We start from the raw sequence: 16,996 nt of genomic DNA, 5'->3' as shown, positions 1-16,996 counted from the left end.
GATCTCTTGGTAGATAGTAAACTAACAGGGGGTATTTTATGGTCCACGTCCAGACTGTCAAATCAGTCTGGAGCACATTACACAAAGTGCTGCTGCAAACGGTGGGTAATAAACAGTGGGAAACAGAGCACAGCAGGCTGTATTTAGAAAGAAAGGAGGAAAATGGAACAGCTGAAAGGAGAGGCATTTTTTTTTTTTTTTTTACTAAACTTCCTGAAGCAATTCCAAGCTCATACTACTTCTCCTCTCCCAGCCATCAGCTGCTCCTCTGTCATGAGAACCATTCCCTTCCTGTAGGTAATCAAAAGTGATACTGACCAGGAGTTTATGAGATGCAAATATACCACAAAGTTAAATATTTAAAGACAAACAGCATATTATATTTCATTAATATTTCAGGAGACAGGACTGATTATAGCCTCATATATGGACTGAATCTTGTGTGATTGTAAAGTCTGTCAATGCAGAATGATTCTCAAACCAGAGGCTATCATTTTTTTTAATTGGACACCAATATGTAAAATTACCCCAGGGAGCTGGCAGAAAATACCACAGATGAGTCAAATGTGTCACTCTGTGTTTACATTCTAGGTGCTACAGAGCCATGTGTAGATTCTGCTATATAGCCTTTGACAATTCATGCTTTGTGACTCTATTTGTACATACTGCATGTCAATAAACCCTGTGTGAACAGTCCTAATGAGGTTTGTCAGGCACTTGGAAAAGGAAGAAGACGGTCAGAATAAGCTGGAAGCCACATGCCTGTCAACCCACAGCCATGTCTGATGTGCAGTCATTGCATGTTTTCCACAGTCAGAGCCTTGTCGGAGGGGGATCTCACACAGCAGTAATCATCAAATATTAACTGGAATTTTTAAGTAATCCTGCTTCTGAAACAATCCTTATAATAAACACATTTCCCATTATGTTTTAGTTCTTTACAGACGTTCTCATACATGCATTTTACCCCTTTTTCCATTTTACATACTTAAGACTTATTTTTCCCTATTCTTCTTCTTTTTTTAAGGGGACAACAGACAAAGAAACAAGGAAAGAACACACTGACCCCAGGAAAAGTCACATCCTCACTATTATGGCCCACATGCATTTTCCCTTTTTAATGTCAAATTCACCAAGTAAAGATCTAAATGAGATTATTTAGAGTGTCACTGTCACAGCAATTCCCCATCCTTCATCATGGGGGGAATAATTTATAACAGAACATACTTAAGCACAATCAGTCTTGTACTGGATAGCAGCTCACAAGTACTACTATCAACGAGGAATTGGCACCCCAGGCAAGACAATGTATGATACTCTCTTGTTTTTTATTATGTAATCACCACGCTTATGTTGGTGGTGACGACCTGAACTAAATTACAGTGTGTTTCAGGATCTCTCTGTTTGACCTGTGTGTTTGTTTTTCCGGACTGTGCAGCAGGATCTTGCCCATACCCAAATATCCTGAGCGCATGGAAAACGCACTATGGGAATAGAAAGTCAAGATTTCTCTGTTTACTTGTGCAAATGTGTGTCTGAGGGCATTTGAGCATGTGCAAACTCTGTAGACAAATAGACTACGAGAGTGAGTGGCCAAATATTGAAATATCGCCCAATGTCAAGACTATTGGAGTGTATAATTCTTCGCTTTTTATGACTCATTAAGGGTATCAGTGGACCCTCCCAAGCCTGAGAGTCATAATCACTGAAAAGGGTCTTGAGGCGGTTGGCATTAATCAATGAATGTTGTGTAACAGAAATGTGACCTGTGGTTGTAAAATTGTGATGCTGTTAGCATGAGTTAAGAGATATATTTCTGCAGTGTGTCATATCTGTGTGCCAGTGCCACAAAAGGCACATTTCAGCTTTGAAACCCAGACCAATCAGAAATGTAATGCTTGGGCGAGTTAGCCCAATCTGTTGTGTCTCAGCTCCACTGAGTCTGGGGCTGAGCTCTTTCAGCTCACTCCCATGCATGCACAATAGCTTGCATCCAATTCATTGTGCTCTTCCAACTGCACAAATTCACGCCACTGCCAAGCCAAACATAGGACAATAAGCTTGTGACCACAAAAAAGTTAGATGACTGGTGGGAGCATCAAGAGAAGCAGCAAAAATCAGGTAATCCAGATCATTTTTGGAGATGGAAAGGCAGAAAGAAAGAAAGAACAAAATAAATGCCACTCTGCCAACTATTGATGTTATTATTTCTTTATTATGTGTGTTCATCGTAAATATTCAGTCATTTTGAAAATATTCAGTTGCTCACACATGCAACCACACACATTCAACCCCAATTCCAGCAAAGTTGAGAAGTTAAAACACTGTGCAATGATTGCAAATCTCATGAATCCATATTTTATTTCCAATAGAAAGATAAACAACATTAAGATATTGAAACGGAGGCATTTTACCATTTAATGGAGAATATTAGTTCATTTTAAATTTGATGGCAGCAACACAGCTAAAAAAAAGTTGGAACAGGGCGATATTTACCATTGTGTAGCATCCAGTCTTCTTTTAACAACTCTGTAAACTTTTAGGAAGTGAGAAGACCAGTTGTTGGAGATTAATGAAAGGGATGTTAATTCATTCTTGTCTGATGGACATTATTTGTCTTTTTTTTTATTATTATTATGCTCCAAATGTTTTCTGATGGTGAAAGGACTGGACTGCAGACAGGCCAGTTCAGCACCTAGACCCCTCTCCTGTGAAGCCATGCTGTTGTGATAAATGCAGTATCCAACACCATCTTGCTAAAATACGGAAGACTTTCCCTGAAAGAGACATCTGGGTGGGAGCAAATGTTGATCTAAAACTTTTCAGCAATGATGGTGCCTTCACAGATGTAAGCTGCCCACACCATAAACACTAACGTAACCCCACACCATCAGAGATGCTGATAAAAAGCTGGATGGTCCCTTTTCTCTTTGCGGCATCCATGGTTTCCAAAAACAATTTTAGCTTTTTTAATCATCTGACCACAGAACAGTTTCCCACTTTGCCGGAAGAGTTTTGACCCAGAGATTGTGTTGACATATAGCTTCTTCTTTGCATGACAGAGCATTAACTTGCAGAATGCACAAGATGCTGTGTTCAGCGACAAGGATTTCTGGAAGCACTTCCAAGCCCATGTAGTGATTTCCAGTAGAAAACATGTTTTTAACGCAGTGCTGTCCGAGAGCCTGAAAATAAAAAACATCCAGTTTTGACCTTTGACCTTGTCCTTGTGCACAAAAACAAGAGATTACTTCTGATTCTCGGAATCTTGTGATGATATTATACAACGTAGATGATGGGATCTTCAAAGTTTTCACAATTTTAGATTGAGGAACACTTTTCTGGAATTTTTCCACAATTTTTAAACACAGTTTTTTTATAATAGTGAACCTCAGCCCATCTTTCTATCTAAGAGGCTCTGCCTCTCTGTAATGTCATGTCCCAGTCATGTTACTGACCTGTTGTCAAATAAACTATTTAGTTTAGTTTTGTTTTGTTTTTTAAATGCTCTTGTAGTTGTTTTTGATTTGACAGTTCTTTTTTCTACCTTTTGTTGTCTCTATTCAAACTTTTTAGAGATTTGCTGCCATCAAATTCAAAGTGAGCTAATATTTTACATTAAATGTCTCAGTTTCAACATCTGATATGTTGTTTACGTTCTACTGGGAATAGAATTAAGGGTATATGAGTTATGTAAACCAATGAGTTCTGTTTTTATATTTACATTTTACACAGCATCCTGACGTTTTTGGGGAATTGTGGTTGTACATATACATATGTTTTCATTTCAAGATCGGCCACATAAATTCATGTTTGGAAACAGAGATGTGGCACTATGCATTTCTTTTGTCTGTGTCAGGTTTTGCCACGTCATCTGTCCTTCCAACTTAGCCTCATTACTTTCAGTTACCTGCTTCTACTTCTCATCCTCCTCACACCCCACCCCATTCTCAGCAAGGCTAGAATACAGACAGCAATGGAGAGCACATTTCAGTGGAGAACTGGTTCCAAATTGTCTGATCTATCGATATAAAGTTCTCTAAGCAATTCCTTTAAGCTACACAGCCATGTTTTTCTGTAAGAAGTACATTGTAAAATAATGAAACTTGCAATAACAAGGAGTCACTGCAGAGAGGGAGAAATGGTCCAACATGTGACTTTCTTATACAGAAAAGACAAATGGCAATAAATATTGTCAAGTATCCTCTGCAACATGCTAACACAGCTTTCTATGTCCTGTGAGCTTAAATTCTCAGGAATCCTTGCATTTGACATACTGCCTCGCCAAGCAGCATAAAAATTCAGAGCGGTAAACATGTTGTTATGATATATCTGGTAGCAGATTTTTTTCTTTGAAAAAGAGAACATGAATGAAAGAAGAACAATGTTGTACAAATATTCAATAATTTCTGTTGTGTTCAGATTCTAAATTACTGTAACAGTGTGTTGACTCCCCCCACATGCTTGAATTGGATTAAGCAGGAATAGAAGATGGATGGACGATGTGTTGATTCTAAAAATGTGTAAAAGTGTACTCTTTCTCCCCATACACAAAGTTTTTATCAAATAAAGAATTTATAACAAAGTGCACAGTTAAACATCATCAGTGGCACTGGTATCGGTAAAATTATATCAGTTTCCATCCTTAGATACAGACAGATGTTAATCATGACTTTTTAAATTTTTCCACTTACATGTGACATTTTTCTAATATAGCGTATTTAATATCATGTCATTTTTATGAGCGTACTGATTACTGATTTTAAAGTTAGCTTAATATCATTACTGTTGTTCCACTACAAATGTGTGAAAATAGCCCACACAGAGGCATAATGAATCCTATTTATGACCCACCCCAATCCTGCAGAACAATGGCTCTCTCTCTCTCTCTCTCTCTCTCTCTCTCTCTCTCTCATCATCTACATTATGTGGGTTTTTCTAACCAATCGTGATGCAGCCACAAGCTGCTAATGGAAGAGAGTAAGGCAAGGGCACGCACAGTGCTAGCTGCCATCTCTGGCATTTTAACCTCACACAGTCAGAAGCTACCCCCTTGGCTCGAGCATAGGCGCTACCATCCAAGAAGACTGATCAGTCATTTATAATGGCTACAGTTATGGAATAGTAAGAGGACTAAAGCCATGGAGAGGGGATATCTATTTAGTTAGAGAATGCTAACTAGAGAAAATGTATCCCTAGCCCTGCTGGTCACTACTGAAGAAGGGTTTGGGAAGAGAAGAGAAATGATGGAGAAACGCTTAGGCAGCCAAACCACAGAGATGGCACTCATGCAGCTCAATCTGTCAGTCTGACTACCTTGCCAGATACAGGGTGCTTCACACAAAATCACAGCGATTTTATGCTAAATACCAAGAGACAGTGTGGCCACACACACACAAACAAGGATATTAATGCTCTATAGCAACCAGCACACACACTAAAATTGTGGAACATGCTGTAATAAATTAGACAACACATTAAATCTTCTTCATAACTCATTTATGAAGAAAAATACAGATACTTTTTAGTTTCTACTAGGACTATTTCTTAGACAGAACCAACTGAGTGGCAAAGAGCAGAGGGTCTAGGAAGTCATTGAAAATGGCCAAGAAATAGTGTGAGGCATATAATGGCAAACTGTAGTCTCCACACTTTATGCTTGGATTGAATTGACAAGATGTGAGTGAGCATTGCAGGTGGCAGGAGCCAGATTTAGAACAGGGCAAGGCTAGATTTTCCTCGTTGTTTCCTTTATGCTGAGAGGCAACTGTCTGCATTCCTGTTAGCATGTTTACTCCATCAAATAAGTAATATTTACTCATATTTTTCTCATACGTATATTCAAATAGCAATTGTTCCATGTACTTATGTCAGAATTAGAAATAAAATGTATTTTATCCTTTTTTTATTGTTACTTGAGCATAATCCAGATAACCTTAAATAATCACCTAAAGCTGGACCCAAAAGAAAGTCAATCACCACTTCCACTCTGTTAAATAAGTACACATATTCATATTTATAGCCCTGGTACAAAATAGCTTCTGTCTCTGTAGCTGAATTTACTGTTCATGGCGGCTATGCATTGGACACTGTCTTTATAAAACTCTGCTGTTTAAATTGTAATGCTTACAGATATAGGTTATTAAGATTGAGACAGCTTTGAGTGACAGCATGGCTTTTTCCTAAGAAACATGCGTGGTGTCCTCAGGATCTAATTCAAATCCATTCATTGTATTTCACTTCAAAAACATACAACAGTGGTGGGTGAGAGACAACCTCAAGGCTAGAAAATGGCCATTTGAAAAACCTATCTGTGGCTGAACTGTAGTTTTAATGACTTTGCATACTTTTCCTTTAAAGGATAACCTTGGAGGTGAATGGTTCCAGCTTTTGGATTTCAGTTGCATGTTATAACCCTGTTTCTTATGTCCGTATGTATCAGCTGCCCAGTGTATGAATGTAAAACTTAGAGATCATTTATCTCAAACTGCAGACCAGCTTCTAAAGGGTCTATTCAGGAAGAAAAACATGACAGTCTATAGCTTGTACCCCATTATTTGAGAAGCTATTCATATAAATCTGTGTAAAATCATGGTGTGAAAAGATTAATTATGCATTGGAATAGTAATGATGTCTGTCAACAGAATAATTTGCAGAAAATTCCCTGGGAATCTTCAACTGAATGTGATTGTGTGACCACTGGAGGTTTAATGTGAGGATTAGTGATGACTCCATTTTAGCTGTCAGAGTGGAAAAAGGAACATTTTCTAAAAAGTTCAATTCATCTACAGAGCATGAACACATTACTGTTGAGTCTCAGTAAAACAGTAGGAGTAAGAGCTGAGAGTGACCTCACAGGCCACATGCAGGGTGAACTCTTGACTTGCAGCAAACAGTGATCATGTGCCATCATGACTCTACACAGAACTGCTCTGGAGAAATATGTCATAAGCACACGAGCCACCTCAGATCTTTCACATCAGCTTAATGGCGCTCCAACCCGCTATGGCAACTGCTCATAAGCATAATCTCTCCTGGGTGTGAGATGCAAACAGACCTAATATGTTTAAAGAGACTGCAGTAATCACATTCTGAGAGATGATAGAATATACAAATGCAGAATGTTCTCAGCAAACCACCAAACACTTGATCCTCAAATGACAGGCACCAGGTTATCCATTACGTAATGGTCCCCCTTTCTCCATCACTATTCAAAAGATGAACAAATTCCCCTGTAAACTTGCTTTCAGGACAGAAATGGGTGGGAGGATACACCTGCTCAGATATAGTGTTTAATTTTCAAAACACACACACACTTAACAAAATGCATGATGGAACCTGCAATGAGACAGTGGAAATCACCGAGTGGTAAAAAAAAAAAAAAATTAAAAAAGGACAAAAAAACAGTCAGAATACAAGAAAAAGACTCAGAAGAACTGATTTGTAAACACTCACTTGACTTACGCCCAGATCTGTTAACCATTAAGAGATCAAAGGTGGCACCAGTGTCTCTAAATTTCAGTCAAACCTTTTAAAAGTTAGACGTTAAACTGCTTCTGCCATAATTACGGGATTAAAGGGAATATTAAGCAAGTGTTGCAAAGTCACATTATGAGCTCTTTTCATCACTGACTTTATTTATTTAGTCTCTTATGCTTCATCCTTCATCCCCCATCCCAGACTAAGCCAATCTGCTGTTACCAACCCATCATTCTTTACTACATACACCTCCCATCCTCACAGTTTTCCCTTTTACACACTCACACAGACATATTCACACAGGGCCTTCTCTCCTCTGAGTGACCTTGACTCCCTAGCACTCCAGGGCTTGTTCATTGCTTCTTCTCTCCTTCTGTCTCACTTGTTCTTTCCATCTTTTCCTGTTCGCCTCCACACTATTGTCTGCCTCTCTGGCTTTCGCCTCCTATCACTTCTTCCCTGGCCGGCTGATGTTAACCGCCGTGGTCCATTCTCTCCTTCTCCCCGAGACAGAGAGGAGAATGGGACAGAGGATGGCAGAGAAAGGAGAAATGAAAGACCTCCCCCTCCTCTGCAATCTAGTCAGCTGAGAGAATCTACTATAAAAATAACTCCAGCACTAAGAAGCTGTGTCAACAAGTCTGCTATATGGATCTTAGCATCTTTCTTATGGTATGCATATTTTCTATTAGAAAAACAAAACTTCGTTTATAAAGGATTGATCATAAATGGTCAACTCTAACACCTCGTCCCATCGTAATCTGTAAGCAGTCTATAAATATATATTAAAGACACGAAGGGTTATGTCTCCTGCCTTATATTTATTATTTCTTTACATTATGACTAATTCAATGTTACATAAGTGTCAAATTCTCAAAAGGTGGCAGGTTTATAAATAAAGGAAAAAAAAATTATATTCTTTAGAAATGCTATGTAATTTCTTTGCAGTGCAATTTGCACAATTCAAAGTGTGATTAGACTTTGCTCTAATCAGCTGACGTGGCTTCCTGTTGCAACGGGGAGGATGATGAGCACTCTCTGAAGAACAGTGAAACAGCAGGTCCAAATCCACGTTTCGTTGCAGGTGTTCCTACAAAAGCATCTAATTGCCTAGCATTGCAGTCTGTTCCTCTGACTCCAGTGTTCCTTGAGATTTTCCCAATGGCTTATATCCCAACACCCGTCTGTATTATAAAAGGAAGCTGTTAACCATTTAACTATCCATTCAAGGCTAAATAAACTTAGGCTGAAATGACAGACTGATCCATTAAATGTCAAATGAGCTGATTAAGCGCCCTTTATAAAGGCTTTATTCCAGTACCAGTCTGTGTACCTTTCATATCTAAAGGTCTCTGTTGTGATTGTGTTCACCAATCTGATGCACACAGCCTGAGTATTTTGTATCTAATCCAGGCTTTGCATCTGATATCAATACAACTGTGTGACAGAACAACAGCTTGCATCTGTTTTGTGTTTTGAACAATTTTAGGCAAGGAAATTCAGGACATCCTGAATTAATATCGCCAGAAATCCTCTTTTAAAGTTTGATCAAAGAAATAGAGACTTGTTGAGCACAGCTGCTAAGCCAGACTCCCCTTCTCCGGGCATCCAGCTCTTTTTCAATTCATCTTTCTCTAAGAGGCGTGGACATCACAAGACTGCCACAGCATAACTCCAAATAATTTCCCATTCCACATTAGTAAAACAGCCATGAAGTTGAGGGACATCATCAATTTCTACAGGGCAATAATAACAAAGAGGTTAGGGACTCACAGTCTTCTGCTGACACTTACACTTCATACCATGTTAAAGACACCTCACAAATCCCCTCCATTTTGCATTTAATTTCCTGAGCGGTTAAAAATCCTTTGATGCATACCAGCAATTTGCAGACGCCATCAAACCAAGCACTGTCAAATCCTGGAGCACTACGAAGGCCTTCCATAATCAGGTACTGCAATAAATCACATTGATAAAAATGCTCCAATCACAGCTTCGACAGTGTATCTTAGCACAATATATGTTTAATTGTCATTTTAAATAGTACCTAATTCAAAGTAACGGGATCATCAACATTATTACATGACATTTATTCTGTAAATCTTCTATTCCAATAGTTGTTGAAATATGTCAGATCAGTGCTATTCCTCTATTTAAAATGATCCCTTCTGTTTGCTGAAAAACATTTTTTTCTTAAGTTTTATCAATGAGGAGACCAAAATGCAATAATAAATAAACAAAGTCCATCTGAGGAGCTCTTAAGTGCAGGTTATGTATGTCATACCTAAGTCATTTAGATTGGGAGCCTTGGACAGGGGTTTGGACTCCAGCCCAAAATCAAGGCCAACATCATCTTAAATCAATACTGAAGCTGACGGTATTACTATAAATCATATTCAAGTCTTAGATAGTGGAGGGGTTTGTCAGAAACTGGACCACATATCAAATAAATTCAAGGCAATTTTTCCCTGATGTACAATCTCTATCGCCAGACGTAGCTCTGCAAAACAAAGGAAGAAAACAAAATGTCAGCTTATGGAGTGAAAGCAAACAAGTGGCGGTCTGCAGTGATTTCTTCATTAGGTTCGGATGTAAACTGTATTGAGTTTTATCCTGTATTACACTGAACTTCACTCTGCAAAAAGACAGCAGAGGATAAGGTAATGAGGTGACACTGCTCCACCTTAAGCTTTTTGCTGATCAGAGCAATGTTTTCCATAATGAATGAAGCCAGAGTCCCTCCTGAACTTGGAACACCAAAACCCAACCTGTATTTGAACCCTACTCCCTCAGTACAATCGCTCAGAAAAGGCATCTGTACCTGTCCTACAAATCCATACAGTCAGTTCATTAAAAAGCCATCAATAGTTGAAGCTGGAAAGTTCTTCATTTACAGGTCAGTGTCATCTTGTAAAGTTCAAAATTGCCCAGCAAGGGAGAAATAAACCTCCATTGCTGAAGTTCTTGCTGTAGAGGGAATAGAAGTGTAGCACAGAGTATTCACAAGTAGGGGCAGTTTTCTGGTTGCGCATGGGTGATGAAGCTGCCTGCACTCTCACTTTCACACTCAGTGGTGATTGTTAAAATGGAAAAACACACACTATCATATGAGAAGCTGCATACAAACCCAGTATAATGAATTACACTGTTACTTAAGAAATTTTAGTAAAGAAGAAAAAGAAGAAATGTTGTCGAGTTTGTATAATTGCTCTTAATTAAGATATAAAAATTCTTAGGTTAAAAAAAAAAAAACACTTTTCAAAAAGTAAGTTTAAGATTGTATTCTGCATGTAAACATTAAAAGATTAACTGGACGAAAAACCTAATTTGCAACTAATAATTGATGAGTATTTACAGCTGGTCTCACACAGCAGCATTCTGACCATCATCAGTCGCCTAAATAATTGTTGAATGTTTTCTAAAGGGCATCAATAAAAAATACTCAACCATCAGACTGAGGAGACAATGGCAGGCTGTCACACTATCCCAATTATACACTAGTATAATTTTTTTCTCTCTCTCTTTAGTATCAGTAGGAGTGCACGTTCAGTGTCATGTCAGATGTCTATTTGACAGGAGCACAGTGCTTGTGTGGATGCCAGGCTCACATATGATCAACGTGTTTGTCCTCGCCTGCCTTTATCCTATGAGGCCATAATCAATATGTCCCTGGTAGACCTTTCTCCCTCTCCCTGCCACTCCACCTTGAGACGCAGTGTGAATTTAAAGGCTACAGCATTGCAGTGAGGAAACACCCACTCATGTGAATCAAGTAAAAGTGTCAATCAAATATGGAGTTTAGTTTGCAGCTTAGTTTGTTCTCCATGTCCCCTGGGTTCTCTCTTCCATTATCACAAGGCTGTATATTCTAGACATTGCATATAAACTGCCCTACACCTTAATATATAAACTACCTCATCATCTATTTCACTTTAAATGGGAATGTAGTTCACAAAAGGTGAAGTGAAACTTGCATTTATGACCATAAGCTAACTTAAAAAAAGTCTCCAGAGGTCACAAACCAAGAGAAAAGCAGAGTCATTTTCTCATCACTGGTTTCAGACAGCAAGAACCTTTTCACGATTCAGGAAGTAGGAAGTCCCGCCTTTTAGAAATCACACGTGGTTAGATGTATCAATATGCAATTTGTCATAGTTAAGACTCCTTTTTTATGCTCTTTGCTCTCTGAAATATGAGTAGGAGCTTCCCAAGCATTTAGCATAATCATCATGCATACATGTCATTGGTCACTTCCATTGTCATTGATCCGGACAAAGCAGCCAAATGGTCCTTGGTTCAGATAACATCAGTCTGTGGTGTTTGCTTAAATGCATAAATGCTGCACCAGAACACACCATTAGAAAAATGCTGGAAAAAAATTTAAAATCACCATCATACACACAACAATTTTCCCTGTTAGCCGATACAGCTGAAAAACAAACTAAATGACCTTGTAATGGAAATGCTGCCAGAAAAAAAGCCCATAAAGGTAAGTTGTCCTTCAAAAGACTCACGATTCCTCATCCAAGAGCTTAAAAAACAGTTATGGATTTATGCTAAAAAGACTTCTTTTTCTTTGAAAGCAAACAAGTTATCCATTTTCTGCCATTTGAAAGCAAGTTTAACATGCCTCCGCATGACTTTGAAACAGGAAGCGACATCCTATTATAACCAAAAAATACAAAAGTAGAATAGTAATACTTAAGAGAATGAAAATAAAACATCTGCCAGCTAGCTTCAACTGATAATACACTAGAAAATGCCAATTATTTGCTAGAAGAATTACAGACTATGGTATTTTAAAAAGGTGACGACTCACACAAACATTTCTGTACAAATATTCATCCTAACTCAAGGCTAAACTAATTATTTTCAGCATTAGCTGCAACTGCAGCCTTGGCCAGTGCTTACTACTAACATTAGTTTCTATGTTCATGTTTCCTTATTCCTGCATCATATGTTGCTTTCAAATCAGACTTATGGTTTCTTTGATTGTGCCACAGAGAAGGATGTACATAGGAGGAAAACTCAGATCTTTCACAATTTTTCTTTTTTTTTAACATGATGAGGAGAACTCAGTTTGAGGACACTAATAAACTTTATTAATTAGCAGCAGTTATATCAATCATTATATAACCTACTCATTTGTGGAATACATGGTAAACTTGTCAATCAAAAGGGAGCCAAAGCTTTTCAAGCTTTACTGTCTACTTTACTCAAGGGAACAAATATTGACACGGTGAACATTGTGTTTTATTAAAGAAGCCTTTTTAAATGTAAATGAGAGCTTAAACTCATCATAAATTTATGACTGAGGTAATAAATCGTATTAAGTGGGATTTTCTAATATACTTCTATACAATTCAATAAAACTGTCTGACTATATAATCAAAGCAATCTAACTTGATTGATGATTAACTTTTGATACGTTTTCCAATAAATATTCCCAGATAGGCAACAGAGATTTAAAATGAAAGTCTTAGAAGAAAAATACTGTTGAATATCTAGCACTGAAACGTGTTCTTGTTTTTACTGCATGGTTTTATACTGTATCTTGGTACTGTGGGCTGGCTCAGGCAGGCGGATTCAGGCTGTGCTTATGATTTGATTGAGTGGTGGTGCAAATTCAAACAAGAGAAACAACCAAAAACAATATTTAACATCTGAAGGCAGTCTAAATAGACTGTTTACAGCTTATTGTCAGCCTATAGCTGAACCTTTTATGATGCAGCAATCAAATGTGTTTGCTTACCTGTGTTGTGAAAATATGCCCACAACACTTATTTCTGCACGATAAAAGCATTAAGAGTTGTTAAAAAGATAAAAATGCTTTCTACTAAAAACAATGCAACTGCAACCTTATTGTAGTTACATTTTGATTAGTTAGAGCAATTTAATGACTTTTTTCTCAGTAATTAGTTGATTACAGTAGCATTCATTCTGTAATTTAATTACATATCTCCATATTTATTTATGCTGCAACATGACACTGGCAGAGTGGGATTCTTTTTTGGAGGTCAGGAGCGTTTATATATATATATATATGAACTAGTCCAGTGTTTCCCAACCTATTTTTCCTTGGGGACCCCTTTCATGTAAATGGTAAAAAGCCATGGACCCCCTGCCCCACCCCATGCTGAACCCATGCTTAGCTTTATGTTTTCAAAAGTGAGATTCTCAACATAAATAATGTATTTTGGCTAAGTCCTGTCCACCCATAAACCAAAGTTAAATAAAAAATATATAATGTTCTTTTTTTTTTTTTTTTTTTTTTTTAAATAGGGCTAATATGTTGACATTGTTCCCAATGGCTCTAAATGTTCAAAACCTTGGGGACCCCCTGTGCTCTTAGGGGGACCCCCTTGTGGGGGACCCCAGATTGAAAACCACTAAACTAGTCAAGGGTCACATTAAAGTTTAGACTTTTTTCTTCCTAATAAAAATCAATTTAAATGAATGAATGAATGAATAAATAAATAAATAAATAAATAAATAAGGCTGGAACTTTTGGGTATCTTTTTTTAACTCCATCTAAGCTTAGTTTATGTTTCTGTTTCTGACACATGCAGTGATCTCCCCTGTGTTAAAGCAGTCACCATGGTCATCTTCATCATCATTATCATCATCTGCTGCTGCTCACACACATCTCAGTACAGTACCATGTAGTGGTCCGTGTAAGATCACGTTATCTCTCATCACAGTGAAATGAACAAAAACGGCTCCTCCCACTCTGCCTCTTTGCTCCTTTACACCACCCTCACCTCCTCCTCCCCTCCCACCCTCCCTCCTCCACCGGTCCGCGGTAGCAGCAGGTGTTATTCTCGTATAACCTGAAGATTTTAGCTGGTAATTAGCATTACCTCTTAGCTCGGGAGAGTTATTCATGCTTCATGGTAACAGCAGGGGGACGCGAGTCGAGTGTGTTTCTGAGCACCCGAGGAGAGAGGGGGAATCACGCCTCAAAAACACGTGGGAGAGATTACTCAAATATTCCTCCTTTGTACCCTCTTTACCCCTCTCGCTGCTGCACTGTTATCTCTTCTTAAGCAATAAGCAGCAGCCCATTTTCGTTAGTATTTTTAAAAGACGTCGGACGCTGTGGAGCAACCGCAAATTCTAACCTATTTACACTGAGGTTTCATCGCAGCTTAAGGCTTTGACCTTGTGTTATGCTGCCCTTAAGTAGCCAATGCAAATTTCCACAACATTACAAACCCAAAGCAATCAGTGCACACTAAGAAATCCCTGCATGTGACAGTGTCTGTCTACAACAGGTTCATAATTGATTGCCCACGGTTAATAGAAGCAGGATCGGGGTACAGATAAGCATCCTCCTAGGAGGCAATTAACTGCACCGATATTACATAATGACAGCCCACACTTTTCACTAACATGCCAAAGGATAAAGGTTTGAAAAGATGCATTATCGGAGGGTGGGTGACAGAACATCCCCACCTTTTTGTGTCAGGCAGTCACCTCCAAGAGAAACAAATGAAACACCTTGAAAGTGTCGGGATGCTCTTCGCAAAGAGTGGAAATCCTTGACAGGATCTTACCTTTGCTATTGTCCTCTTCCCTGTTTAGATACATGGCTGTTACTTCGCTCAGAGGCAAATACGATGGCGTTGTCTCAGTTTTTTCTCTTGGTACTCCTCTGGTGTGTGTCGTGAACTCCGCTGATGTGGTTTGTAGTAGTAGCTGTTTATTGTTTTGTTGCTCTTCAGCAGCTTCTCCTCTCCTCCTAGTGGATAGGTAGGCTAACCAATTTGAGACTCACACTGTACTCCCTCCCTCTCCGCTCCCTCTCTCCCAGCCTCCTTCTCTGGCTCCCTAACAGCCACCGTGCTGTGGCTCAGAGGACAAAATGGGGAGAGTGACTTTTGCAGCTGTGTAAAGTCTCCGCTGCATGTTTGCTCTGCTGCCACACGTGATTCTTGAATCAGTTTGTGCATCTATTGATCATTTCATAATTATGCCTTTGCCTGTAATGGGGAGCGCCTGCTGATGGGATTCAGGCTTAAATCAGCTGCACTGGTTGACTGGAAATAATTTCAGCTCTAGAGACACTGATCTTTAAATGAGGAAAAGGTGGGAGTAAAATGTTAAATCCTCTACTAAAAATTTGATGCACTCCCATTTCTCTTGAAACAAACCAAAAAGCAAATATAACTTTTTTTGTATGCTCCGTATTTACATATTTAAAAAAAATGCCTCCCTCAAAACAACACTGGTGAGTTTTTTTCTTGTAAGTTTTTCTTATTGTTGTTTTTTTATGAAAAAAAAGAAACATATTGAAAACTTTGCTCATATTACACAGCAGGAACATTTACCCAAAATATTCATCTTTGGTTTTCAGTGTAAATGAGAAGAAAATTAAAACTGAATCATCCATAAATTGTCATAGAAAACACATTGAGTTCACAACTGCTACATTTTGCTCATTTTTTAAATAGCATAAATGACAATTAGGTCATTAAACTGAAGCAAATTTATAAAATGACAAAGATAATGATGCTTTCTTTGTCATGGTATCAAACTGGCATAAAAAACAACACTGTAGTCTGGTTGTTACATTTTAATAGTTCATTTTGTAAAATGCTGTGAGCATTCTGCTTCACTGTCTGCAAACATTGATAAAATACATAATGAGTAAAAATCCATCTAGTCTTGTCTTTCACGTCCACCTGATTCGTAGCCATTGTCCCATTTAATATAGTTTTTTACTGTCCTGTTCAAGTTTAAAGACCAAATTATTGAGCACAGGGCAGAGCTTAAGAGCTTTCAATGAGTCATTTGGTGCATCTTAATCTACTTTTTGATACAAGGTGAGGTGGCTGTTATGCAAATAATCCATAAATTTGTTGCAGTAATGAGATGTAGATTTTTTGTACTCAGTATTCAAGCTGTCTTACATCACACACACATGGCCACCCTGTAAGTGAAGAAGGACCAATTTGCCCCTGACCTTGACACAGTCCTAGTAAAAGCCTGTTAGAAAGCAATTTAAAACAATTGCTTCAATTATTTTTCTCCGTGTTCTCTGGGCAAATTTCCAATTTGTGATGGAACTTCTTCCTGCCAGAAGCTAGTAGGCAGAGACACGGAGCATTACAGAACAAATGGGATAAGCATGACAGCTCTTAAAACTACAGCATTAAGCCTGCATCAATAAATTTACCACTTGGTCATTGTTAAAATAGATGTTGTATAATCAATGCACGATATAAAGCTCAACTAGTTCCCTCTCAGTTCATTTTTTAGCAGTGTCTCTTACTATTGTTTATTGTATTTCAAGCCATAAATATGCATGTTTTCCTCACAAGCCTCCAAAGCAGAAGTCTAATATCCCATTCAATAATGTGGCTCAGTGATATCACAGATTAGAAATTCAATAGGATATGAGTAGAGCTGCGCCGTAGATGCAAATGCTTTGAGCATTTGCAACACTAACAGTTTGCCTGTGTTTGTCAATAAAGCTGGAAAGGTCATTTACTCAGAGCATCCTGTAGCGATTTAC

The 16,996-nt window shown here is 38.3% G+C and overlaps 1 protein-coding gene across 1 annotated transcript in view; it reads right to left on the bottom strand.

The window, feature by feature from the left end:
* Positions 1–15,183, bottom strand: part of syt7a (synaptotagmin VIIa) — a 75,631-nt gene extending 60,448 nt beyond the window's left edge. The window contains exon 1 of the mRNA XM_041998173.1: positions 15,036–15,183. Within this exon, the coding sequence (XP_041854107.1) occupies positions 15,036–15,069 (34 nt within the window). The 5' untranslated portion in view covers positions 15,070–15,183. The remainder of the gene's footprint in view (positions 1–15,035) is intronic.
* Positions 15,184–16,996: the final 1,813 nt, after the last annotated feature.

Source organism: Melanotaenia boesemani, chromosome 10 (genome assembly GCF_017639745.1).
Source record: "Melanotaenia boesemani isolate fMelBoe1 chromosome 10, fMelBoe1.pri, whole genome shotgun sequence".
NCBI lineage: Eukaryota > Metazoa > Chordata > Actinopteri > Atheriniformes > Melanotaeniidae > Melanotaenia > Melanotaenia boesemani.
This window is presented reverse-complemented; position numbering and strand designations above follow the sequence as displayed.